The sequence below is a fragment of the Leucoraja erinacea genome, chromosome 21 (assembly GCF_028641065.1).
Source record: "Leucoraja erinacea ecotype New England chromosome 21, Leri_hhj_1, whole genome shotgun sequence".
NCBI lineage: Eukaryota > Metazoa > Chordata > Chondrichthyes > Rajiformes > Rajidae > Leucoraja > Leucoraja erinaceus.
The window spans coordinates 15,845,107-15,863,195 of NC_073397.1; the positions used below are offsets into that span (position 1 = coordinate 15,845,107).

The window sequence follows — 18,089 nt, forward strand, 5'->3', positions numbered from 1 at the left end:
AACGCACGCACCCCTCTGTGTATGCCACTCTGATGCACGCATTGGATCCCATCCCTCCTTCACTCATCCTCCTAAAGGTCTGGCAAGTTGTACTGAGGATAACATGAGCCTGGGTAGACTGGTTCACTCTAAGCTCCACCAGGGTTCCCAGCCAGTGCTTCTAGTGCAGGGGGTGGGCTCATTAACTAACTCCAGCTACTACTATGAAGCACAACACAAAATGCTGGCATCACAGTAGTGCAATTGTCAAGCTACTGCCTCACAGCACCAGAGGCCCGGGTTCAATCCTAACCTTGGGTGCTGTCTGTACGGAGTTTGCACGTTCTCCCTTTGACCTTGTGGGCTTTCTCCAGGTGCTCCGGTACCCTCCCACATTCCAAAGACGTACAGGTTTGTAGGTTCATTGACTTTGGTAAGAGTTGTACATTGTCCCAAATGTATAGGATAGTGTTGATCGTTCGTTGGCACGGACTCGACACAGATCTACCTGTCTAAATGTTTCTTAAACATTACGATAGTATCTGCCTCAACTACCTCCTCCGGCAGCTCGTTCCATTCACCTTTGTGTAAAGAAGTTACCCCTTGGGTTCCTATTTAATCTTTTCCCCCCTCTCCCCCTCACCTTAAACCTATGTCCTCTGGTTCTCGATTTTCCGTACACTGGGCAAGAGACTTATTCTTGTATTATTATGTGACCACTGTTGGTCCGGCAAAACGGATAATTCGGCAAGGCCCTGGTACCAAGGGTGCCGGAAAATCGGTGGTGGATCTATAAATGCACCGTTGTTTATTATTTTATTATTTTTAAGTGTGTCAACAGGAAGCGTTGTGGTGTGTGGCGTCACATAGTGTTACTGACAGGGCTGAAGCTGACTGCAATAAAATTCAGTGGAATTACTACTTGCTAACAATTTAAAGATTTCTGTAAAAGAAACTTCTGCATTTACTTTCTCCCTCATTGGTGTAAGATCTCAAAGGCAATGCAAGAGCTCATGCGATTGTTTCCCCCATCAGTGGTACTTTAATCTCTAAGCCTGCCATGATGTACACTTTTGGTAATGAAACCTGCCATTTCCTTGCCTGAGCATAACACACAGTGCTGGAGTATCTCTGCAGGCCAGGCAGCATCTGTGGGAGGGAATGGATAGGCGATGTTTCGGGTCGGGACCCTTCTTCAGACTCCTTGCCTGACATTGTAGGAGATTAACCGATGTCCATGTGTTGAATCTAATCTCATTGTTCAGATAATGGCCACAGTGGCACAGTGGTGGAGATGTGGCCTTGCAGTGCCAGAGACCCGAGTTCAATCCTGACTAAGGCTGCTCTCTGTAGGGAGTTTGCACGTTCTCCCTGTGATTGTGTGGGTTTTCTCCGGGTGCTCCAGTTTCCTCCCACTTTTCAAAGACTTGTAAGTTAATTGGCCTCTGTAAATTGTCCCTAGAGTGTAGGATAGGACTAGTGTATGGGGTAATCGTTGGTCAGCGTGGACTCGGTGGGCCGTAGGGGCTGTTTCCACGCTATATCTCTAAACTAAACAAAACAATCCTGATGAGCTTTACCAATGATTTGCTACGAATGTGACGATTTGAACAGCACTCTATGCTGTCTGCATTTCTTTGGGCTCTGGGTGTATGGATGTACAGAGACTAGAGGGTGATAAACAGGTTTGAACTTCAGCAAGACTTTCTCACTGTGTTGTGTGGAGCCTTGCAATTAAGTCACCGCACTCAACCCTAATCACTAATTGCTCCTCACCTCTTTGTCTCAGCATGTAAAATTGTGGCAGAATGTACCAGCCATCTCTGTCCTACAGTATTGGACATGTGGCCTAGTATTACAGAAGGTGGCCAGTATCAAATGGGAATGGGGCGCTCATGTTGTGGCAAGCATGTTACAATCATACAGCGTGAAACAGGCCCTTCGGCCCAACTTGCCCACACCGACCAACATAGAAACATAGACATAAAAATTAGGTGCAGGAGTAGGCCATTCGGCCCTTCGAGCCTGCACCGCCATTCTCACTGATCCCAACTCTCCCGTACCTGCCTTCATCCATACCCCCTGATCTCACAAGGGCATCTAATCCCTCTTAAATATAGCCATGCACTGGCCTCATACCCTCTGTGGCAGAAGTTCCAGAGATCGTGAAAAAAAAGTTCTTCTCATCTCGGTTTTAAAATTTCCCCTATCCTAAGCTGGACCCCTTGTCGTTCCCCAAATCGGGAACAATCTTCCTGCATCTAGCCTGTCCAAAAAAGAATAGGAAGATCCCCTCTCAATCTCTAAATTCTAGAGAGTATAAACCAAGTCTATCCAGTCTTTCTTCATAAGACAGTCCTGACATCCCAGGAATCAGTCTGGTGAACCTCTGCACTCCCTCTATGGCAATAATGTCCTTCCTCAGATTTGGAGACCAAAACTGGACGCAATACTCCAGGTGTGGTCTCACCAAGACCCTGTACAACTGCAGTAGAACCTCTCTGCTCCTATACTCAAAACATGCCCCATCTACACTGCTCCCACCTGTTTGGCCCATATCCCTCTAAAGCTATCCCATCCATGCACTTGTCCATATTTAAACATTGTGATCATACCTGCCTCAAATACCTCCTCTGGCTGGTTGATCCAAATACCGAACACCCTTTGTGTGTTTAAGAAAAATAGGAAATTACCCCTCGGGTTCCTATTAAATCTTTCCCCCGCTCAACTTAAACCTGTGTCCTCTGGTTCTTGATTCACCAACTCTGGATAAAAGACTCAGTGCGTCTATCCCTCTCATGATTTTGTACATCTCTATACGATCACCCCTCGTCCTCATGCGCTCCATGGTTCAACCTATTCCTATAGCTCAGGGCCACGAGTCTTGGTAACATCCTTGTAAATCTTCTCTGCACCTTTGCACCCTGCTCATTTATATACAGGTCTCCATTATATACGTGGCCTATTTACTCTATCTATTCCTCTCGTGATCTTCAATAAGATCAGCCTTCACCCTCCTGTGCTCCACGGAATAGAGTTCTAGCCTGCTCAACCTCTCCCTGGAGTTATTTCAACATCCTTGTAAATCTTCTCTGCACCCTTTCCAAGCCTAACAACATGGGCATCGATGTTGGGTCAAAGGGATGGGTTTCAGGGAGAGTTGACGCTTGAGAGTGCGTGACACGTCCAATGTTGTTTCTCGGTCGTCTTTCCACCGCTTCTGTGTACTGCAACCTTTGCAATCTGCTGCTGCCTATTGCGTGCAATGTGTGTTCTATGATCACTAATAACCTGGTTCTCTTCCTGTGTGTGTCTCTCCCCTCCCCCTTCCACCTCCCACTGCCTACAGTCCCGTATGTTCAGCTAAACCATCTGCACAGTGAAACAGGTAGCTCCACTGGCATTATTTACAATCATGCTTCACCATTCGCCACAGTCCTTAACCTTTGCCCCTTCGCTCTGACTGCCTGTCCATGGTCCCATCTGGACGTTCGTTTGAGTAAATCATTGACAAGGCAGCTCAATTGAACACAAGCCCAATGTCATACATTTTTATTCAGTCCACATCTCCCAATTTAATTCCTTGATTAAATCTCTTTTGGCGCTGAGCTCCCTACTTTTGGCTGGCTGATATCAAACTGTTGGATAAAGGCTTTTTAAAAAATATCACAATTGCCTTTGAAACATTGCAACTTGACAGTTAATTAGCGAAAGAAGCTTTGTGCAAAAGTGCTCCAGTCATTCAATGCGTTTAATCAAGATTTTGGCTCCATTGATGGTCATTTTTCAGGGAGACAAGCTTACTTACCCAAAGGTTGAGCCAAAGATGGATTTTGAAGAGAGGTGAAGGTAAGAGTAGCACAGCTAATATGGTAGAGACCAGAGACCTGGGTTCACGTGACCTCGGGCGGAGTTTGCACGTTCTCCCTGTAACCTTGTGGGTTTTCTCCAGGTACCCCAGTTTCCTCCCACGTCCCAAAGACGTGCAGGTTTGTAGGTTAACTGGTTTCTGCAAATGACCCTTAGTGTGTGTGGAGTGGGTGAGAAAGTGAGGTAAGGTCGAGCTAGCAGGTGATTGTTGGTCGGCATGGGCTGAAGGGCCTGTTGGCGTGCTGTACCTCTCAACTAAACTAAGGTGCTTCTAAAGTCTTGGTCCTTGTTAGTGCAGGATCCTTAATGGGAGGGAGAGTGAGGTTCAAGAACATGTTTCTGCAACTTGGGGAGACTGTACTTGGCTTTTGGTAAGGACTGGACCTGTATGGAAAAAATCTCCATCCCAATGCCTGCCAGACCCGATTAGGAAGCTGGTGGAGGGAAACAAAACATTGCTGGGCAAACTGGGAATGTGTTGATGGAAGTGACATCCTCATGTGGCACAAACATTGAAATCAGTGATTCCAGCCCATTGGAATTCCCAACCAGGCTGAATGCTGTTCCGTCACTTTGTTTGTGCCTTGTCTTGTCCGGTGCATGTCCCTTTGCCCTTTGTGCTGTGTTTGCCATCGTGACCTGCTTCCTGATTTTTGTGTGCTCGTGTATTTGTGTCAAATAGCTTGCAAATTCCTCCCCGCCACACCGCCCCATTCCAAGATGGATCCTGAATGTGAATGAATGGAGACTTTCATGTCAACCGGGTCATATTTTTCGAATATTTCCTGTGTCGAAATGTGCAAAACTTTGGATATAATTATTTTTTTAATTCTGGAGTGGTTGGGCGTATTGCAATGGTAGCACCCTTGGTTTAGAGTTAAATGAGTGAAGCAATATTAAACCAAGGAATCGATCAGTCCTTTAGATTCCTACTGGAAGATCCAAGGGGTTCACTGGCACCCAGTTAAATATGCAGCCAGCTCGATTAAGGTAGTGTATCGATAGAGTCTGCAAGGTGATAGTTTTGTGTTGGTCAGACCTCCTTTGCATTTTGTGATTCATAAAACGGGTGTAGCTGCACTTTCAAAATAAATTGTTCGTTGTTAATGATTTGGACACCCAGAAAATAGATTTGCAGAGCAAGGAACCTTTACTGGTTTCATCCATAACTAGAGTATTGGGTCCTTATCTGGACTTTTGCAGCCATTTAAGAAAGAAGTGAAGGCGCTATAGGGGGTGAGGATGAGACGTACACTAATGCCTCCAGAGATCAGTTACTGTGGTTAGTTGGACACAATGGAGAAATCCAGACTTGTTTGCTTTGGATCAGCGGAGGTTGTGCAGGGATCGGATGCCTTTATACTATTCTCAAGGGTATCCAAGGAGGTGAGAAGAAAGTTCAAATTGGTAGAAAGAGAATGAAGTTTGTTGGGGAGAAATAGACCTGAAAATGACACGAGGGAAAAACGATCCGGAAGAGATCTGGAAGCAGAAACAAGGAACTGGAGATATCAGTTAATACACAAAAGGACACAAAGTGCTGGACTAGTCTGAAGAAGGGTCTCGACCCGAAAAGTCACCCATCCTTTTTCTCCGAGTATGCTGCCTGATCCACTGAGTTACTCCAGCACGTTAATTATGTACCAGCATCTGCAGTTCCTTTCTACACAAGGTGCTGGAGTAACTGCGCAGGTCATGCTGCATCGCTGGAGAACGTGCATAGGTGACGTTTTGGGTCGCGACCCTTCGTCAGACACTGAAGAATCTGAAGAAGGGTCTCGACCTGAAACATCACCAGCATCTCTGGAGAAAAGGAATAGGTGATGTTTCGGGTCTGAGAGTCAGGGGAGATGGAAACGAGAGGTATGAAAAGGTACAGATCAAATCAGAGCCAGAACTGATGGCCCAAGGAAAGGTGGAGCTCACAATGGTCCATTGTATGCTGTGGAGGAGGTGATAATGAAGGGATATGAAGTGAAAGTAGCAGGACAACTAGGGTGGGGGAGGGATGGAGGGAGAGGGAATGCAAGGGTTACTTGGAATTCGAGAAATCAACATTCATACCACTGGGCTGTAAGCTGCCCAAGCAAAACGAGGTGCCGTTCCTCCAATTTGCGTGTGGCTTCAATTTGACAGGAGGCCCAGGACAGAAAGGTTCAGTGTGGGAATGGGAAGTGGAGTTAAAAGCTCGCTGCCTACGTTGAACGAGCTTGTCTCGGTCTGGTTGGACATTGGAACTAACCTGCATCAGAGAGTAAACATTAGACTAGGTTTCAACCCCTGATGTTGTCTCCAGGCTGATTCATGTGGGCAGCTTCATGGGGACATTAAGGGATGGAAACAGGTGCTGGCCTTGCCAGATGTGAGTACAGGGGGGGGGGGGGGGGGGGGGGCACGTGACCTCTGCCCAAAGGAAGGAAAGGCGATCAGTTTTAGAACGGGAACAATTCAAACAGATTTGCTTCAATAGTCAAATTGTTGGTCATATTAGTGTCATATAATTGGCCAAATTAAGGGTAGCACAGCTGGCAGAGTTGCTGCCTCATAGCGCCTGTCACCCTTGTTATGATCAAGTTCCAACTGATCTTAACAAGTTACAGGAGTAGAATTAGGCCATTCAGTCCATCGAGTCTACTCTGCCATTCAATCATGGCTGATCTCTGCTTCCTAATCCCATCTATTCCTCTCAAGATCTTGTACATCTCTATAAAGTATCTGGACAAAACGCGAGTTGGTATGACTAGTGTTGGGCCAAAGAGCCTGTTTCCATGCTGAATAACTCTTAAGTGTTTATAGGGTTCAGAATAGAGATATAATTTGAGTAAATCAAAGATGACATCGAGTGCTGGAGTAGCTTCATGTGGACAAGTAGCTACAAAATAAAATCCGGGACCGCTGATAGAAGCTTCAATTTGAGAAAACAATCTACTTTTCTTTCCCCCCCCCCCCCCCCCCCCCCCCTCCCCGTCTTATACTTTGTCCAAGAAAGCCCTCTAATACAGCAAGCTTGTAAGCAGAGCTGATTAAGTAATGACTGGCCTTTGTTTTTAATTATCTTTTTTTGTGTGTGTGTGTGTGTGTGTGTGTGTGTGTTTCTTCCTGTCTCCCCTTCTCCCCACCCTTAGTGCCAGCGGTCACCATGACCAGGCTAGCCCGGGCCAGGACCACTTCCGTATCGAGCGTGGGATCCGGCGACATCGCTCGCAACCAGTCTCCTGCCGTCAGCCAAGCCGATGCCATCAGGAACAGAGAAACAAACCAAGGTGCCGCTCGGACCATGGAGGTCTCCTGCTAAAGCAGCAATGTCATCCTCTTATTTATATTTTTCCTTTCCCCCTTTCTTGATTTAAGAAATTCCCTGCCGACATGGCTGAGCCTTCAGTGCAGAATCTCAACAGTAGAGAGCAAGGTTCTTGTTTAGCTGTCGCAGTAGTGTATGCTGGCTCCTCGGTTGAAGCTTTTGTCTATGGTTGATGTTTGTGTTTTGTTTCTATTGCTATACTTTCACCCAAGTAGTGAATGCACACTTATTTTCCAGCGTTCCCTGAGTTAGCCCCGATTCATAAGTTCATAAATTAGAGGAGCGTAATTAGGCCATTCGGCCCATCAAATCACAGCTGATCTATCTTTCACTCTCAACCCCATTCTCCTGTCTTCTCCCCGTAATGCCTGACCCCCATACTAATCAAGGACCTATCAATCTCCACCTTAAAAATATCCATTGACTTGGCCTCCACAGCCTTCTGAATTCCACAGATTCACCACCCTCTGACTAAAGAAATTCCTCCTAGCCTTTCTGAAGATGCGTCCTTATATTCTGAGGCTATGGCCGCTGCCCCTAGACTAGTGGAAATATCCTCTCCACATCCACTCTATCCATTCCGGTAAGTTTCAATGAGATGCCCGCTCATCCTTGATTTGTTTATTCCCACTGGATTTAAAGGCCAGTGCCAGAATTTCCTTGCTATTCATTGTAAAGCTTCTCAATAGACAGATGCTGAAATATATAATTCTGCATAGTTTTTCAGAATACATTTTTTTGGGGGTTTTTTTGCAGCCTCGCGCTCTGTTACCTATGGGCTAAAATAGGTGGTGGTTATAGATACAGAGACGGGTTCCTGCTCGTGATTTTTGGGTTAACGTCACAGTTAAATATCCTCAGTACGTGGAGATTTGACGGGGGGGGGGGGGGGGTTTAGTTTAGTGATGCAACGTAGAAACGGGTCCTTCGGCCCACCGAGTCCGCGCCAATCAGCGATCCCCGTACACCAACACTATGGGACAATTTTAACCAAAGCCGATTAGCCTACAAACCTGGACTTCTGCAGAGTGTGGGAGGAAACCGGAACTCCCAGAGAAAACCCACGCGGTCACGTGGGGAACATACAAACTGTGTGCAAACAGCGACCGTAGTCAGGGTCGCACCTAGGTCCCTGGCGATGTAAGGCAGCAACTCTACCGCTGCTCCACCCTACCGTATACTTTGTGGGTCCGATTATTTAATTCCAAAGATGTGCTCATATAACCGAACCGGGTCTATCAACCTCGTTAACTCTACCCATAACCCACGCCAATTATCCTGATACTCATGGCCAGTTCAACCTTGAGCATTGCTGACACAAAGCTAACAGGCTTGGTGTCCATTTTGAAGATTCAAGGTGATCTCAGCAAGTGTCGAAGCTTCGATTACTTTTTATTTAACCAGCCTACCGTTGCTTCCCCCCACCCACGACCCATGGACTGGGCAGTCATTGGGAATACGTCACGTGCAGGACCTCCTTAATGTTTGGAGCTGCGCCTCCCCCATATAACGAAGGTTATTGGGCAATATGTGTCTGGGTCTTTTGTCACCAAGGTAAGATGCAGAGTTCTGGAGTAACTCAGCAGGTCAGGCAGCTTCTCTGGAGGGAATGGATGGGTGATGTTTCAGTTTATAACCCTACTTCAGAGCCAGTATCTCTGGAGAACATGGATGAGCAACGTTTCAATTTGGGGCCCCTCTTCAGAGCCTGAAGAAGGGTCCCGATTCAATTTTGCCACCCATGTTCTCCAGAGACACTGGTTGACCCACTGAGTTAATCCAGCACATTGTGTCCTTTTTTTTTTGCATCTGCAACTCCTTGTATCGCTGTTTTCTCTCCAGGGTTTGAGTCCAGTTATCCACCCAAATCAGTAACGTGAGTGAGTTGCCACTGAGGGGTGAGAGGAACACACTTTTTTGCAACTGTTTCAAGTTTTTCCCCAAAACCTGTTCAGCATTTACTTAAATCCCTACGTCCATATTAAAAATGCAACTGCAGATGCCTGTTTCCACAAAAGGACTCAAAGTGCTAGAGTAACTCAGCGGGTCGGGCAGCATGTCTGGAGAACGTGGGTAGATGGCATTTCAGGTTGGGACCCGGAATAAGGATCGGGACCCAAAAGGTCACCTACCCATGTTATCTAGCGATGCTATCTGACTGGCTGAGTTACTCCAACACTTAGTGACTTTTCCAGGGTGGGAATTCCTATTAAATGTTAACTCTCCTCTCTCGCTTTCGGTGGTGGAAGAAGTGCATTTTGGGTGCTGTCTGTACGGAGTTTACACGTTCGCCCGGTGACCGCGTGGGTTTTCTCTGGGGGCTCCGGTTTCCTCCCACACTCCAAAGATGTGCAGGTTTGTAGGTTAATTGGCTTTGGTAAAAATTGTAAATGGTCCCCGGTACGGGGTTGATCGCTGGTCGGCACGGACTGGGTTTGGCCGAAGGGCCTGTTTCCGCGCTGTATCTGTAAAGTCCAAAGGTTTAAGCTTGAGTTTTGTTTCCTTTCTGTCATTGGGCACAGAGTGAAGGAAGGCCTGCTGATGTGACTCTCCCTGTGACCCAGCTCTGCATCCATCCCTTCTGCTTCTTTTGTTCTCCACAAGACTGGAGCACCACCAGCTTAAAAAAATATTTTTTAATAAAATGTTCCACAAAAAAAGAGGATCCAGATACAAAAGCTGTTTGTGTGAGCTTGTGGCATCAGTGTGTAGGTTTGTTGTGATAAAATCCCGGCACCTGACTCTCGCGCTGTCTTTAATCATCTAGAGATTAACTAAACTGATGTGGAAATAAAACTTGTTCTTGCTTACGGTTTGAAACTGGTTGCTGGAGTTTCTGGCTCCAGATGTTTGTGTTTTTTTGCAGCTGGAGTTCATTTAAAGCATTTATTAAAATTTGAATGTGTTGTGTACAAATTGTTTGCTTGTCTTGCCTACAGTTCAATAATGACCATTCTTTATTCATTGGGTTTACTTCGGAGATGCAGCATGGAAACGGGCCCTTCTGCTCACCAAGTCCACGCTGATCACCTGCTCACACTAGTTCCATGATATCACACTTTCCCATCCACTGCCCTCACAGTAGACAATTATGCCAAGGCTGATTAAACTGCAAGCTTGCATGTGGTTGGAAACCATAGAACCTAGAGGGAACCCACACTCCACACAGACAGCACCTGTGGTCAGAATTGAACCTGTGCACCTATATATCCCTCTTGGACCTGTCCCTAGCCAACATTCACCTTATCAGGGAACTTCCTTGCCTGAGGTCATTTGTTGCTGGCCCTGATATATCCTGTTTTTTCTCTTTGCTTCTAGTTTTTATTCTCTCCTACCTATAATCAGTCAGAAGAAGGATCCTTCACCTATCCATGTCCTCCAGTGGTGCTGCCTGACCTGCTGAAGGTCAGCAGTTACTCCATCATTTAGTGTCTATCTTTGGTATAAAACAGCACCTGCAGTTCCTTTTCATTACATTGGGATAATATAGGACTAATGTGAATGCATGATCAATGGTCAACATTGGCTCGGTGGCCATAAGGCCTGTTTCCATGCTGTATCTCTACACTAGCCATATGAGGCCTTAAGGGCCTGTCCCACTTTCACAACCGAATTCAGGACCTTTTTTTACTCGTGGCCATTTTTCATCATGCTAGAAAAAACGGCCCGACCTACTTGATGTCACGAGTACCTACGACTATCATCACGGCCTGCTACCACCTACCTGCGACCTCCTACGACCATGTGATCAAATATCCTGTAGTGAGCAAGACAGATCACTCGACAAAAAAAACGTAGTACGGTCATGGGCAGATTCATGGGTAATTTTGGGCCCCATTTCCGTAACCGACTTCCGTCTCGGCACCAAAGATCCCATAGCGGACGGAGCAAAGATAACTAGCGAGGAGACGGAAGCCGGTCACGGAAACATCCTCGTAAAAATAAATGTTGTTTGGTAAAAATCTTCTCATTTTCTGAATTTTTATTTCTTAACGCAAACTGTTCCCCCACAACGTTGATTACACTTCGAGTCCGGTTACGAAAAATATGGAAAAAAGGCCCACGTTGGGGTCTGTTGCGTACTACACGTCAGCCCATTGCATTTAGCAGGAGTGGTCTATCTTGTTCCGCTATAGGATCTTTGTTTATGACGGCCATGCTGCGAGTATGAGTCAAGGGCAAACTCGACAGAGGTCGTGAAAGACGCACACACGCACACGCACACACAGACAGAGACACAGACAGGCACACGCACACACACACACACGCACAGGCGCGCACACACGCACAGGCACACACACAGGCACACATACACACACGCACACACAAACAGGCACACACATAGACAGGTGTGCATGTGCGCACACACACAAACAGGCACACGCAGACAGGCACACATAAACAGGTGTGCATGTGCGCACACACACACACACAAACAGGCACGCTCGCACCTAGACAAATCTGTCCTCCACACTTCAGAAATGATAGGTTCATGTGGAGGGATTCCATTGCAGGTTTGCTAAACTGCACCAGGTCCTCGCGAGGGTTGGGTTATGAGAATAAAAAAACAGAATAACACGGCAAGTACGCAGCAGCTCGGGCTGCATGTGTGATATGAGAAACGTGTCGACCTTTTATCTGGGAGACCCTTCATCGCAATGGAGAAGACAAAAGCTGCTGCGCCATTGATAATGCATTGCCAACTCTCTCTGGCAATGGAGGAAGCCCTGGACAGAAAGGTCAGTGTAGCAATGGGATCTCATACAAATACCTCTGCAATTTTTTCCCCTAGCTTCCCACAATATATTTGAGATATACTTGATCATGCCCCAGGGATTTGTCTACTTTAATGTTTTTAAGACCTCCAGCACCTCTTCTGTAATGTGAACTCCCTTTGAGACCTCATTATTAACGTCCCCAAGTTGCCTGGCCATGCATGCGTTTCTCCATGTTCATTGCAGATTGTTCAAATATGTCCATTGAACAGCTCTCCCATTTCTTGTGCCTCCACATAGATTACGTCCTAATCGTAATTTAAGGGGCCCTCTACTCTCCCTGTTTTTCCCCCCTAAATATACGTAGAATGTCCTTAAATTCGCATTTACCTCATCTGTCACAGCTATCTCATGTCCCTTTTTTGTCGTCCTGATTTTCCTCGTAAGAGGACTCCTCTGCCCATCAGAACCCCCCCCCCCCCCCTTGCATGTGTTTACCTATTACCTGCCACGCTTTGTCCAGCCCCTCCTCTCTTCCACCTTTCTCCCCTCCCCCCACCTCCCACCCCCTGTGGTCAGTCTGAAGAAAGGTTCTGACCCAAAACGTTACCTATTCATGTTCTCCAGAGATGCTGCCTGACTTGCTGAGTTACTCCAGCACTTTGTGTCTTTTTTTTAAATGTCTATGCAGTTGAAGGTAACACCAACAGATGGCGCCATTGTGTGCCAAGAGTGGTTCACTTCCATTAGTGAAGCATGTTGACTTGCTCCTTACAAGGGGAAATAACCAAAATAAATTTGATACTGAAGAGACTATGGAGATTTTTGGGCAGGTGATATCAATATTGATGTACTTCCTTATATTGAAGAACAGGATTTCCCCACTGCAACTTATATCCAACTAATGCCACGTTTCAAGAACTGACTGTGTCAAGTGATTGCCACCATTCTAATTAACAGTGGTAGTTGTCAGAGCATCAACATATAGGTGATTCCAATGGCTAATTATTGATTGTGTTGTCAATGTGACTGGGGACATTGGATAGCGAGAGGGTGGTGAATCTGTGGATTTAATTGCCACAGATGATGTGAAAGCTAAGTCATTGGTGTATTTTTAAAGCAGAGATTGATAGGTTCTTGATAGGGTCACGGGGAGAAGGCAGGGGAATGGGATTCATATGGAAAAATAGGGGGGAAATCACGAGAGGAATAGAATGGGTAAACGCAATGAGGCTTTTGCCCAGAGTAGGGGAATTGAGAAACAGGTTTAAAGTGGGGGGGGGGGGGAAGATTTAATGAGAACCTGAGGGGTCACTTTTTTTACACAAAGAGTGGTGGGTGAATGGAACGAGCTGCTGGAGGAGGTAGTTGAGGCAGTTACTATCGCAACGTTTAAGAAACATTTAGACAGGTACATGGATAGAGTAGGTTTAGAGGGATATGGGCCAAATGCAGGCCAGTGGGACTAGTTTAGTGGCATGTACGGCAGCATGGGCAAGTTGGGCCGAAGGGCCTGTTTCCACACTGTATGACTCTATGACACTATATATAAATCAGCCATCTCGACTCGAAGCGTCGAATGGCCTAATTCTGCTCTCATGGCTGATGGTCTTATGATATGAAAATAGTGTGCAATAGAAATGATCACCTATTGAAGTTGATTACTTCCGTAATGGGTGCCAAGTCAAAGTGGCAGATGGAAAATGTTCAACTTGAGAAGCCCAAACAAGTGTTCTTCTTATCAGCCACTGTTGTCATGGATGATAGTTGGAGTAAGATGATATAATGAACATGGTATAAATCTATTGAAGTGGCTCAGTTGGTAATGACTTTACCTGTGAGTCAGATGTGAATGCCAGGGCTGGTGAGGTTTAGTCATCAGGTAAAACAGACAGAGGTGGGAGTTGTTTCTGTAACATCTTCTTCACAAACTGATCCGTCTGAAGAAGGGTCCCGACCCAAAATGTCACCCAACGATGCTGCCTGACCCGCTGAGTTACTCCAGCACTTTGTGCCCTTTAGTGTGAATCAGCATCTGCAGTTCCTTGTTCCTTATTGGGAAGTTTGGTTTTGGTGTTGAAATAGGAGAGGGTTCTGCATCTTTGTCATGGCTGCTCGAGTTTGGTTCTTCAATTCCTGAAGTCCTCCCAGGAAGCAATTAGTCCATGTCAAGATCAAGAGCTTCATGAGATCTGCATGAACAATTTGCATTTTGTCACCAATTCAACTAAGTAGGTCTAGACACTGTAAATTCCTCCCATGGCTCGTGCATTCCACTCCTCAGCAAGTTGGGATCGTAGAAGATTTAAGAATTCAATTGTGTGCTCGTGTTTTTCTGATTAGTGCTATGGTGGCATTTTGGACTCGACTGCACATATCTAGAAGCCAACACAACTACCCATTGCAATAACTATGCAACTGTTTTAGTTCTTTGTCTGGACCATGAACACATTTTCTGAGTTATATCTGTCCATAAACCCTTTTCAACACATTTTATATCTGGCTCTTGTGCACAGTTTTAGTCAGATTATAGGAAAAGCCTCTTGGTTAACATTTAACATGGAGATTACAATTTTATTTCCAATGTGAAGAGATCTCATAGTAACTTCAACAAAGCATTCATAATGTTATTTTTATTAGATCTCCTGAATAGTTGTACAGCAATATCACTCAATTTTGTATGTTTGATACCATTACAACTTGCATGTATGGCCAAAATATCATTAATCAGATGTTACTAGGCTTTATCTTCCACTAAATGTTGTACCATTTATCCCGTATCTGTACACATTGTGCATGGCTTGATTGAAATCACTGTATAGTCTTTTCACTCTCTGGATGGGGTCAAGGAAAGAGCATTCACGTCGGGCAGCCCTGTTTCCACCAATTTATCTACCACTATGCACAAGAACCACAAGAAGTGCAAGACGCCATTGTGCGCAGATGCCGAGGAGTGTGTTCAAATCTGGCTGAACAATTTCTAATCTTGTGATGTGGATTCGATAAGAAGACTGACTGGATAGCATGTAACAAGCTTTTCAGTGTACCTCAGGACACGTCACCAAACCAAACCAAACAAAACCAAACTCATGATAGACACAAAAAGCTGGAGTAACTCAGCGGGACAGGCAGCATCTCCGTAGAGAAGGAATGGGTGACGTCTCGACCCGAAAGGTCAACCATGCCTTCTCTCCAGAGATGCTGCCTGTCCCACTGAGTTACTCCAGCTTTTTTGTGTCTTATCTTCGGTTTAAACCAGCATCTGCAGTTCCTTCATACACAAAACCGAACTCATAATAAGAGTATAGAAACATGGAACTGCAGATACTGCAGATGCTGGTTTATACCGAAGATGGGCATCAAATGCTGGAGTAACAACAGGTGAAGCAGCATCTCTGGAGAAAAACAATGGATGACATTTTGGGTCAGAACTCTTCTGCAGCCCCATAGTATCTTCAACAAAGCATTTGCAATGTTATTATGTTTAGATCGCCGGAATAGTTGTCCAGCAATATCACTCAACTTCGTATGTTTGATACTGGTGCATGGATTGACAAAATATTTCTAAAATGCCTTCTCTCCCATGCTCCACAGAGTTGAATGTCATAAAAAATACTTGGCCGTATCTGACCATCAGCATGCACAAAGTGCTCCGCTCTTATTTAAAGTTACCTTTCAGAATCAAGTCTTCACTATTTCCAGCACATTATGATAACATCTTGAAAGAAGTGAATCATTGCTTATGTAATAAAGATAATATATTGATGGCAACGTGGGCAGATATAGAAAATCTGATGTTGGAGAAAGAGTTCCGATGATTACACGTGCAGAAATGTAAAACTGTCGAGAACCAAATGCATCACGTGAGTTCTCGTATCGTTTTTCTGACGGACAGGGGCAATGGCCTACTCCTTGTAATTGTAAATGAACTGGAGTTGCCAGGAAATGTACCAGGTTACAGTTTAGGCACAATAATAAAGCAGGTTTAGGGCAGCACGGTACATGATAAGCTGTAGATGGAAGATGAACCGTTTGCTTTTGCTTCTCACACTCTCGTGAGTAACACCCACTATTGAAAATGAGAAGGACGTTTTTTAAATCACATTTGGCATCTAAAAATTCCATATCTCTTTATCAGCGACCTGTTTGTCCCGGTTACAGATCTTCAACCACTTTTGGTGATGGTGGCTCCTCAATCAGCCTTCCTCTGCTTTTATCCATTCTTTTTTGGAAACTATGAAGGGGATTAAAATGTCCAGCGCAGGAACATGCCACTCAGCCCACGATGCCTGTGCTGAGTTTTATCCCAATGCAAAACGCTTTGTTTAGTTTTAGTTTTAGTTTAGTTTATTATTGTCACGTGTACCAAGGTACAGTGAAAGGTTTTTTAATGCGTGCCCACCACTCAGTGAAAAGATTATATATGATTACAATCAAGCCGTCCACCGTGTATGGATACAGGATAAAAGGAATAATAGGTACAAATAGGAAAACAGCTGGAGAAACTCAGCGGGTGCAGCAGCATCTATGGAGCGACGGAAAAGGGCAATGTTTCAGGCCGAAACCCTTCTTCAGGAATAATGTTTAGTGCAACATAAAGTCCAGGAAAGTCTTGATTAAAGATAGTCTCCAATATGGTAGATGGTAGGTCAGGAGCGCTCTCTAACTGGAGAGAGAGAATGGTACAGTGGCCTGATAACAGCTGGGAAGAAACTGTCCCTGAATCTGGAGGTGTGCGTTTTCACACTCCTGTAACTCTTGCCTGATGGGAGAGGGGAGAAGAGGGAGTGGAGACTGGTCCTTGATTATGCTGGTGGCCTTGCCGAGGCACGTGAGATGTAGATGGAATCAATGGAAGGGAAGTTGGTTTGCGCGATGGTCAGGGCTACGTCCACAACTCTGCAATTTCTTGCAGTCTTTGGTGGAGCTGTTCCCAAACCAAGCTGTGATGCATCCCGATAAAATGCTTTCTACGGCACATCTGTAGGTTGACAAGGGTTGTTGGGGACATGCTGAACTTCCTAAGCCTTCTAAGGAAGTAGAGGCATTGGCGTGCATGCTTGGCCGTTGCGTGATTCAAGCTCTTACCTTGAATCAAGTTCATTTTGAACGTTATTAATAGGAAAAAATGACTTATTAAACAGTCAATTGTTTTTGGAAGTGGGTGTCAGAGGAAGGAGGTACAAGCTTCACTGCGTATGACTAACAGTGAGCTGGATTTCCACTGTAATGGCGGCACCGTGACGAAAATCTGTTTACGAGAATTACGAGAATGTTGCCAGGGCTCGAGGTTCTGAGCTATAGAGAGAGGTTGAGTAGGCTGGGACTCTCTTCCCAGCAAGAGGATGAAGGGTGATCTTATAGACGTGTATATAATCATGGGGAAAAGATCGGGTAGATGCACAGTCTCCTGCCCGGAATAGGGATATCGAGGACCAGAGGACATAGGTTTAAGATGAGCGGGGGAAATTTTAAAATAGGAATCACAAAGAACCACAAAGAGTGGAGGGTGTATGGGACGAGCTACCGGAGTAGGTAGTTGAAGCAACGACTATCGCAATGTTTAAGAAACAGTTACACATGGATAGGACAGGTATGGACCAAACGCAGGCAGGTGGGACTAGTGTAGCTGGGGCATGTTGGCCGGTGAGGGCAATTTGGGTCAAAGGGCCTGTTTCCACGCTGTAGAACTCAATGACTTGTTGTATAGAAGGATTGGAATGCCGCTGCAAGCAAGACTTGCATTGTTCTTCAGGGCTACCAACATTTGGTGAGAGTTGGGAGTGAGAAATTGTGAGAGACCAAGCCCGAGGGACTGCAGCAACTGAGAGGGGGGGGAAGGGTGTGGGAGGGGTGAGGAGGGTGTGGGGGGGAGGGTGTGGGAGAGAGGCGCCCCCCCTCCCATTGGTACGGAGCTTTCGCATTTTTCAGCTTGAAATTGTGCAATTTGGTGAATACTGTAGCGAGTCTTTTAACTTACACTTGAATCCAATATTTATGCTTTAAATTGGATTAACAATGAATAAGGTTAGGCTAAATTACATTTCTAATTACATTCCACATTAGACCCAGGCTCTGATCAACAGGTGCAGCACATGAATGATCTTAGTATATTCATGTATGGAAATCAGATTGTAATCAAACACTTGGCCCATGTTGACCAACCTGGGTCTCACTGCACACCTGGTACTACTCATGACCCTGACTCCAGTTGCATACTTTCT

At 45.5% G+C, this 18,089-nt stretch overlaps 1 protein-coding gene across 6 annotated transcripts in view; it reads left to right on the forward strand.

Moving 5' to 3' along the window:
* LOC129707285 (protein NDRG3-like) overlaps positions 1 to 10,066 on the forward strand; it is a 71,977-nt gene extending 61,911 nt beyond the window's left edge. For 4 of the 6 annotated variants that reach the window (XM_055652206.1, XM_055652209.1, XM_055652207.1 and 1 more), the window contains one exon: positions 6,975 to 9,580. In XM_055652206.1, coding sequence (XP_055508181.1) covers positions 6,975 to 7,144 — 170 coding nt within the window. In that variant the 3' untranslated portion in view covers positions 7,145 to 9,580. Of the gene's footprint in view, positions 1 to 6,974; positions 9,581 to 9,672 lie in introns of those variants that run through there. The other 2 variants (XM_055652211.1, XM_055652213.1) reach the window with 2 other exon arrangements.
* Positions 10,067 to 18,089: the final 8,023 nt, after the last annotated feature.